The sequence below is a fragment of the Orycteropus afer genome, unplaced genomic scaffold, assembly GCF_000298275.1.
Source record: "Orycteropus afer afer isolate SDZICR_OR568_19922 unplaced genomic scaffold, OryAfe1.0 scaffold00145, whole genome shotgun sequence".
Lineage (NCBI taxonomy): Eukaryota > Metazoa > Chordata > Mammalia > Tubulidentata > Orycteropodidae > Orycteropus > Orycteropus afer.
In genome coordinates this window covers 6,756,556-6,766,737 of record NW_006921732.1, presented here as the reverse complement: position 1 = coordinate 6,766,737, position 10,182 = coordinate 6,756,556, and the positions used below count along the sequence as shown (strand labels likewise).

At 39.5% G+C, this 10,182-nt stretch overlaps 1 protein-coding gene across 1 annotated transcript in view; it reads left to right on the top strand.

Moving 5' to 3' along the window:
• Positions 1–2,743: 2,743 nt before the first annotated feature.
• The window catches only part of NDC1 (NDC1 transmembrane nucleoporin), a 97,208-nt gene continuing 89,769 nt past the window's right edge, over positions 2,744–10,182 (top strand). The window contains 5 exon segments of the mRNA XM_007945924.2: positions 2,744–2,833; positions 2,836–2,967; positions 2,969–3,250; positions 5,212–5,332; positions 8,367–8,468. Of these exon segments, the coding sequence (XP_007944115.2) occupies positions 2,744–2,833; positions 2,836–2,967; positions 2,969–3,250; positions 5,212–5,332; positions 8,367–8,468 (727 nt within the window).

Sequence of the window (10,182 nt, the reverse complement as noted above, 5' to 3'; positions counted from 1 at the left end):
CATTGTTCTCACACTCTATCCAGGATCTCCTACATAGATCCCCTAGTATAGGATGTGTCTTAAATCAATCTCTTTTGAGATATAAAGGAGCAGATTAAGCAAGCAGAAGAAAAAGCAGAATTAGGGGAAGAGAGATGCCAAGCCACATGAAGATAGCCAAGGAAAACAGACACTTAGAAGAGACAAGGACTTTCCTCCAGAGCTGACAGAGAGAAAGCCTTTCCCTACAGCCAGCAGTACCCTGCATTCAGACTTCTAGCCATCTGATGGTGGGTTTGAATCTCTAGCCTTCTGGTTAGCAGTCAAAGGCCTTAGGCCCTACGCCACCAGAGCTCCCTAAAGCCACCCACTTGTGGTATTTCTGTTATAGCAGCACTAGATCTAAGACAGTTGTGGGCACTTGTGATGGTTTCAACAGCTACAAAGAATATTAGCTCCTCAGTTCCTGCTCAACAGCAATGGTGTGATTCTAATAGCAGCAACAACAGTAGTACTACTCTCAGCAGCTCTGCCTATGAGTGTAGGCTCATAGGCTCTAATGCTGAGGGTTATTGTTGTTGTTGTTATGTGCCATTGAGTCAGACCCGACTCATAGCGACCCCTCCTTGGGTTTCTGAGGCAGTATCATTACGGAAGTAGATTGCCCCATCTTCCTTTTGAGGAGTGGCTGGTGGGTTTGAACCGCCAGCCTTCTGGTTAGCAGTCAAGTGCCTTAGCCACTATGCTACCAGAGCTCCCAGAGGGGAGTAGTAGCTTTCTGATATGTGGGCAACAACATCTTTCTCCCTTTTGCTATTACAGCCTTGTTCAATTTCCCTTATACTCTTTCAGCCCTTCCAACACATTGTTAAAAATCCCCTAAGGTAAATCCTTCAGTATCTATTATGTTTGTTATTCTCAATAGACACTGTCTTATATATTCACTTTCTTCTATTTATTCTTTTTTTTTGTTCATTTAACAAGCATTCACTGACTACCTACTAATGTGGTGGGCAATTTGGAAACAATGATAAGCAAAATAGACAAAGCCCCTGCTCTCCTGAAACCTGTATACTAGTTGGAAGACAAACAATAAGCAAGTAAACAAATAATTACACAAGATGATTTCATATTATGGTAAGTGCTATAAAAAACAAAAATGGCTTAAATAACAAATAATTGTTTCTCTCCTGTAAATGAAGTCAGGCAGTAAAGGCTCTGGAGTGTTATGGCTGGTAGTGCAGGCCTGTTATGGTTGCTCCCACTAACCTAGGTTCCTTCAAGCTCAGTACTTCCTTTTCCCTATGGTGTGAATCTTTGCCCTAGAGCCCAATATGGTACTAGAGTGACAGTTAACACATTCAAGTTCTAGGCAGCCAGATGGGGGAAGGGGTTAAGAAGGGGTAAAAATATGTGCTCACTCTCTTTTCAGAGGGTTTCTGGGAAGCTATCAGGCAATACTTTGACGATATTTTATAGGCCTGAATTCATTCACCTGCCACACCTAGCTGCAAGGTAGATTGGGAAATGTACCCTTAATTCTAGGCAGTCATGTGTCCAGTTAAAAATTGGAGGTTCTATTACTAAGAAAGAAGGAGAGACTAGATATTGGGGAAGACAACTAGTAGTCTTCACCACATAACTAAACCAGATGATCTGAATCTGAGTAGCCTAAGGTATGTACGTGGACATTCACTTAGACTGATTCTTTATAATCATTCACTTTAAATAGAAGGTTTCTTTGCAGCAGAAACTTGATTTACATATATAGTCTCAGTTTGTATTGAAGTGCCTCTGGCATGATCAATAGTAACATGTTTTTGGAAGAGAGTATGATGGATAAAACCTTAAAATAACTCTGGAAACAATTACTAGCAAACAATACAGAACAGTATGATGCATGATTGCAAATTCCTTCACTAGACTGTGAGTTTCTTTGGTCAGTAAACCACTAAATCTATCTCTGCCTTTCCAGAGTATTGAATGTTGACTGTGGTATGTAATTGGGTATTAGAAGATATTAGCAGTATTCTTCCATGGATCACACTGAGGCCTAAAGCAATCAGAGAGGACTTCATTAAGCAGGGCTTGGGTTGGTGAAAAGCCCTTTTCCCCACTGACAGAAAAATAAATGATAATCAATATTTGTATAGCATTTTAATTACATCGTCACAACATCACCAGGATGTTATGTTTCATTAAGTCTTTACATCACTAGGATATTCTTTGCTTTTATCCTTATTTTACAGACAAAGAAATAGAGACTCAAGGAGGGGAAAGATATTCTGCTTACCAAGTGGCAGAGGTGGAACTAGAAAACAGATCTTAAGAAAACCAAATGCACCACTACAGAAGGAGACTTTTCAATTTCAGTAAAATTAATGAGTACCTATCACGGAGCCAACTACAACATCCATTAGTTTCATTTTCAGGAAGTTGATAAAATAAAACAGGGCAAATCATTTTGCCAAAACTTTCTAAATGCAGTGTTATGATGAAGAAATAAATCCATTGCTGTCGAGTGGATCCCAATTCATAGTGACCTTATAGTACACTGTAGAACTGCCCCATAGGCTTTCCAAGGTTAGGCAGTAATCTTAAAGAAGCAGACAGACACATCTTTCACCCGCAAAGCGGCCGCCCACCTTTCGGTTAGCCGCCATTATTTTATCACAGCGTCACCAATGCTCCTATCAAGTACGTTAATATTTTTGCTAATATCGGTTTTATAAAAGACTACAATACAACAACAACAATTCCTAACATGCCCTAAGGCATCTGCGGAAGACTTCGACACCCAGCATGCTGTACTGTGGGACCATCGGAACTCCGAGTCCCAGAATGCAAAGCTCTTTCTCCTGCAACAGTACATGCTCCCAGAGGGCCAACGAGACTACAGTTCCCAACATGCAGCACTGCTCCCTGTTTCTGGAGCCCCGCTTGACCCTGCTTCGGAGAGACCTTCTAAATCCCAAAGGGCGGGCCCTAAAAATCACAGTCCCCTCTGGGGAACGTGTCTATAGGGCGGTTCTGGCCCATTGAGCCAGTCCAGACGAAGCTTCGGAAGGATAGGTTGGGGCATGGGCCAGTCTTCTGTCGGGCAGCGTTTGAGGCAGCCCCATCGGGGTCCTCTTGGGGCCTACCTCCCTTTGAAGTTTAGTGGCGGGTGGGCTCACTGCTGCCTGCTCTTCTCAGAGTGGGATCCGCCATCTCCATGGCCATGGCTGGGAGCCGTCCCTGCGCGGGTGCGTCGCGGGACACTCTGTGGCGCGTGAGTGTAGAGCGCAGTGTGGCTTGTGTTCGGCTGGTGTTAGGGTCGTGCGCGCTGGGCGGGGCAAGGGCCAGTCTGAGGGGAAGAGCGCGTGGGGAGGAAGCTACCTGTGGAAGCTGATTACAGGGTTTATAATTGTTTTTCTGGGGTGGGAGATGTAGCCTAAGTGGAAGCGGGTTACAGGGCATGTGCATGTGGGGCGTCCTGAGTGGTAGCTGGTTACGGAATGGGAGAAAAGTCAGGGTGGAATCCGGTTACAGGGTGGAATCCGGTTACTGGGTGGAAGGGAAAACCAAACCAAACGCACTGCTGTCGAGTCGGATCCGACTCATACCGACCCCTCCTTGGGTTTCCGAGGCAGTATTACTACGGAAGTAGATTGCCCACTCTTCTTTCTGAGAAGTGGCTGGTGGATTTGAACGGCCAGCCTTCTGGTTAGCAGTCAAATGCCTTAGACATGAGGCCACTTCTACGAGGAAGCTGGACCGTTGTCTTCCACTAAAGATTGTGTTTAGTGGAAGCTGGTTAGAGTGAGAGGGATGACTTGAGTGAAAATTGGGACAGGGAGTGGGGAGGAGTTTTATGCAAGGGTGGCGTAAAAATAAACAACGTGATGATTTGGTGCAAGAAGTAGAAAGGAAGGTCTAGAATTGGGGAGAATGTAGGGTGGCACATTCAGCAGAGGCTGGGGTTCGGAGTGTGGTACGCTGGGCAGGTGTTTTTTGTAAAAAGTTAGAGGGTTGTATGTGCTGTGAGCTTGAGGTTATGGAAGTTGAAACAGCAGTACTGCATCCATTCTGTGGAGGGTGAAAGAGGAGAAGGAGCACTCTGTTCAGAGAGTGCTTCTACTCCCATAGCATCACCATCTATCCTGTACTCCAAGCTAAAAACGTTTTGAGTCCTGAATTTTTACCTGTTTTTTCGCGTCTATGTTAACAATCACCAAGTCCTGTAGATTAATCCTCAGAAATGTGGCTGAATTTGTTGAATTTTTTTTTTTATACATTGTCACTGCTCTCATTCAGACATTAGCTATATAATCTTTGGCATGAACTGTTGCAGTTGACTTGCCACCTAACTCCTTTGTCCCCTGTCTAGATATATCTTGTCCCTGCTGATCTGTCCTCACAGTTAACTGTCCAAACACAAGAGTGTTTCACTTTCCCAAATAAAATTTGACTGTCACTTCTGTTCTAAAGCCTTTTCTATCTCCCCTTGTCTTTATTTATTTAACAGCAAAGCTTGTGCCTCATGTCTGCTAAGTGCCGAGGATTCAGAAATGAATGTGATAGAGTAGCTGCTCAGTAAGAAGCACATGTTATAATTGTGAACACCAATACAACATATGGGGAAAAAAAAAAGAAAAACAATTGCCACAGAGTAGATTCTGAGTCATGGTGACCTTATTTGTGTCACAGAGTAGAACTGTGCTTAAAAGGGTTTTCAGTGGCAGATTTTTCAGATCACTAGGCCTTTCTCCTCAGTGCTTCTGGGTAGATTCGAACCTCCAGCTTTCCAGTTAGCAGCTGAGCACATTAACTATTTGCAGCACCCAGGGACTCTTATGATATATAGAAGATTCCCATAAAATGTGTACAGCTTCTCATTATTTATGTAACTACAATTATCAAGACTGAAAAGACAAGTATAAGTTAACTGTAAAATACAGTTGTAAAACTAAATGAGATAATCCTATCCTCCCCTAAAGTGTGTTATTTGATGTAGTGCTTGACTATGGACTATGGACATATATCAATTCACAAATATGGTATGTTATTAATAGTACTGACTGTTTGGGTTTATATATAGCTATATGCACTAAGATCTGAGTATAAATATTAATGATTAACATTTTTAACACCTGTGTGAAATTTGCACCTTGTATGCAAATTCAGGATTTGCATAACTGAAATAATTTAACTGAGTCTATAATTAAGAGTTTTTGTTTTGTTTAATTACAGGTTTTAGGCTGGAGGATAGTTGCAAGTGTTGTTTGGTCAGTGCTGCTTCTACCCGTCTGTATGACAGTATTTATAATCTTTAGCACCATTGATTTATTTCATCCAATACAGTGGCTGTCAGGTAAGTAATATTCAATTTGGAGAAACCAAATTTATAGGGCCTACTTGTGCAGATAAAAAATTGAATTATATTTCAAATAACTAATTTTTAATTACCTTGTATATTGATAGAGCAAAGTGTTCACTTGACGTGATTTTAAGGCATCCCCTTTCATAACATAACATAACAGTCACCGATTTTCAAAAGTAGATCACTAGGCCTTTCTCCTCAGTGCCTCTGGGTAGATTCAAACCTCCAGCTTTTCAGGTAGCAGCTGAGCACATTAACTATTTGCAGCACCCAGGAACTCTACGATATATAGAGGGTTCCCATGAAATGTGTACAGCATCTCAGTATTTATAACTTGATAAATACTGATAACTGTAGTTATCAAGACTGAAAACACAAGTATAAGTTAACTGTAAAATACAGTTGTAATGTAATAATAAGATTAACAAACCTATCAGAGGCCAAAAAGATCATTAGAACACATAGAGAAACTGACTTAATTTTTGTCTTTTTGACAACTTTATTGAAATAATTTGTCTTTTTAAGAAAAAGGACTGTCACTGTCATCTATTAAAAAATTATAGATAGAAAATATGATACACAGTTCTTTAATAAATATGTAAAATTAAGACTATACCTACTCTTCACTTATCAAGTCACATCTGACTTTTCAAATTTACAATAGTAAAAAATCTATATGGCTGTATTGCGCATTAACAATGTATGGTACGAGCCAGAGCAGCTCTGGCTGTGATGGTTAAGGTTATGTGTCATCTTGGCTGGACCGTGATTCTTAGTAGTTTTGTTGTTATGTAATGTTGTGATTTGGCATTTTGTGATCTGATGTGGTCATCTTCCACTTTTGTATAATGTTGATTTTCGCATAAGCTGGTCTTTGGAACCTAATCATGTTGATAAGTGAGGAGTGGATATACTTCATTTCTATATTGTGACTGACTAGGGAAGATAAGATCTTGTTAACACACAGATTGAAGAAGAGAGAAATACTGAAGCAGCCAAAAATGTTTCTCAACATCCTTGGGTCAAAAAAATTACTGAATTCATTAAAATATAATTATTATTTCATAATGATGATAATAGTGGTTAGCAACTATTGTCCATCTACTGTGTGTAAGGCACTATGCTAAGCACTTTAATTTCACCTCTTATACTTCCAACTAACTACTCACTGCTGTCGAGTCAGATCCGACTCATAGTGACCCCTTCTTGGGTTTCTGAGGCAGTATCCCTATGGAAGTAGATTGCCCAACCTTCCTTTTGAGGAGTGGTTGGTGGGTTTGAACCTCTAGTCTTCTGGTTAGCAGTCAAATGGCTTAGGCACTATGCTACCAGAGCTCCCATTGTTCCAACAGCCCTGTATAATAAAGTGGTAGGATTTGGACATTTGTCTCTGACTTCAAAGTGTGTGCTTTTCCACTATGCCACACTCTAGAATTGAAAAATTAAAGAGAGGTAAATGTGGCCAGAATAGATTTTCAAGTCTTTAAAACTCTTGCCTAAAGCTGAGAAGCACAAATACTCTTAAATCCCTCTTCCTCCCCCAACAACAATAACAACAAAAAATTCCCTTGCTTTAGAAAATAAGAAGTATGTATTTAATTGAGTTTTTCAGAAGAAAATGCCAATTTTCAAGGAATAGAAGCTTTACCTTGTGCCCTTGTGTGATAGTGCTGCTAAAGAATTAAAGTCATGTTATGGTTTTTGTAGATATTTATAAATCATTTCTTGGGTGAGTCCTACAGGTCAGATGAAATTAAGTTATAAACCAGTGCAGAGGTGGTGAGTATTTCTGTAGCCACCTTCCCTAAGTCTGCATCACTGACTGCTTATGGCTGTCTAGCTACAGCCTTATGATACTCAATATTGTATTCCAGGACTGCTACCAATTGTTCAGAATTGACACTTAGGATAAAGATGATTTGCCATTTCTTGGCTATGGGTTCTCTAATCCTAATAGCACATTTTCTTCAGATTGAATTTGTTTTGATTCATTTTCCCCATCAGATGTTACTTGTTCCTTTTAGCTTTAAATCTTTTTAAGGAAATTGTGCTTGCTCTTTATTAACTTCCAGTCACGTTCAGTCACATGAATCATTTCATTCTGTTGACTCTGTATAATACTTGGGTAAACAACAACAACAAAAACCCCACTGCCATCAAGTTGATTCTGACTCATAGTGACCCCCATTGGGTTTTAAGGCAGTAAATCTGTATGGAAGTAGATTGCCCAGTTTTCCTTCCACATAGTGGCTGGTGGGTTTGAACCACCAGCCTTCTGGTTAGCAGTCAGATGCCTTAGACACTGTGCTACCAGAGCTCCAATGCTTGGGTAGAGTCATTTAATTGTGGATGCTTAAGAAATATACTTCATTAATTTTGTTCAGTGAATTTCACTTTAGAAATAATCAATTTCATCGTTATTTCTTAGTCTGTTCAATAAACATATGTCCTCATTGTTTTATATATATATAGAAATAAAATAACCTTGCTGTGATTTGAAGAGGAGTATTGATTATTTTCCTACTCTAGAGTGTGGCTGTGTTAGTGTGATTTACAGGGATATTATAATTTTAACAAATTTCAGCTCATTTAGATGAGATGTCACATACCACTTTGACTCTAGCTGTAGGGGCTAATTTCATTTATTAAGATGTGGTCTGAAAAATACTGTTTATATTTTGAAAAGAAACTTTGCTTGTTTACTACTAAATATGATACTTCTCTATTTCACACAATGAAATATATTTGCATATGGTGGTATTTGGTTTGATGTTAACATCTGGGTCGTCTAAAAGAAATTCTAGTATAATTTTAAGTACACAGAGCCAAGTCCAAATAACTCAAACTATAGTTCTCTAGTTGATGTCCTGTTGGATCTGTCAATGTCATGTGATTAGATTCTTGAAGAAAAGGTACTTTTTAAAATTTAAATTATAGTTGTGGTTTAACCCCTTTTTCTATTTCAGTGTACTGAACTGAATGGCTGAATAAGCTTTACTAATTTATTACCTCTTTTGTGTTTTAGATTTTTTCAATGATCTGTATAGTTCGTATGTAATCTTTTACCTCCTGCTGCTCTCAGCAGTAGTAGTGATAATAAATATTTTCAATGTGGAGTTTTATACAGGTGAGTTTCAAATGTTAATTATTTTAAGAATATCTGAATTTATTTTACTAAGCGTTCTTTATATGTGCCTGTGTATAATACAGGCTGTGATTTGTGTAAAAAAAAAATGTATATAGAATCATAAGCTTTGAGTGTTTTACCTTAGAATGTATTTGAGAGCTCATTGCTCTGTTTTTTAAAATATTTAGCCCTTTTAGTAGTTGACAACTTATGATTCAGCAGGAGTAATTTTAAAAGAATTCCTTTTTAGGGTATGTAGGATATCAGACCAGGTGATTTCTCAGGTCTCTTTCAATTCTGTGATTTTAAAAAACATTTAATAGTATATGTTTTGCCTTAGGAGAATCAACTGCTATATTCTAGAGCGTTTTTCTATTTTTATGGTATTCTTTTCAGATTCCTTGTGTCTGTCTGTAGGGTACAGTAAAAAGCTTTTTCCTGACACTTCTTTTTTGACTATTAACATCGTTCTTTATCTGAGCTATCCAGTAGTTCCCTTGCTAGATTTAGTATAAAATTTCAAATCCTGACTCTGGATGCTGTAGTATCCTGATCTCTCACTTCTGGGTGGTGGGTCTCTTTCATTTAAGCCCTATGCAGAGCTCATGCATTATTTTGACGCTGTTCTGCGTATCTGGATCTTCTTCTGTATATGACATGTCAGACTAGGGCTCCTCCCAGTCATTCTTAAAGCCCGACTAGTTATTTTGGCTTATTCCTTTATTGAACAATATTTCTTAAGCATTTACTATGTGCCATTTGTTGTGTGGGAATAAGGGATAAATAATACGGTCTCAGCTTTCCCCAGAGGATCACAGTTATGAGGAGACAGACAGTAAACATCAAAAACAACAAAAAACAAACTTACTGCTGTCAAGTCGATTTGACTCACAGCGACCTCTCCTTGGGTTTCTGAGGCGGTATCTCTAAAGAAGCAGATTGCCCAGTCTTCCTTCTGAGGAGTGGCTGGTGGGTTTGAACCACTAGCCTTCTGGTTAGCAGTCAAATGCCTTAGGCACTATGCTACCAGAGCTCCGGATGTTCAATTTTAATACTTTGGATACTGTGGAAGTATATAGGAACAACACTTATATCCATCACAGGGAACTTCCTGGAGGAGATGATGTTTAAGGTAAGTCTTGAAAGATGAGTTATATTAAGTAGACAAAGAAGGAAAACGATGTTCTAGGTAGAAGGTATAGTATGTAAAAAGGCTTAGTGTTGTGAGTAGGCTTGGTACAGTCAGATATAGTATAAATAGCACAGTCAGTAGGCTCTTGGGGGCGTTTCTGGTGGGAAAAGAAGTGATAACAACCTCATCCCATGGTATTCAGCATTAGGCACTCTCCCTTCACATTTCTTTTTCGACCTCCCATCCAGTGCCATTGAATTCATTCTGACTCATAGCAACCCTGTAGGGTAGAACTGCCCTATAGGCTATAAATCATTATGGAAGCAAACTGCTGCTACTGCTTGCTTCTGCAGAATGGCTGGTGGGGTCAAACTGCTGAACTTTGTGTTTGTAGCTGAGTGCTTTAACCACTGCACCACTTGGGCTCCTTTTGAACTCCCACAATCTCTTTCCTTTGAATATATTAAAGAATGTCAGGGGAGACCAGGAGTTCCGGCAAGATGGCGGACTAGGCAGAAGGATTGCACAGACCCTCTTCAACAAAGAAAAGGGAAACCAATTAACACAGACACAGAAGATAAT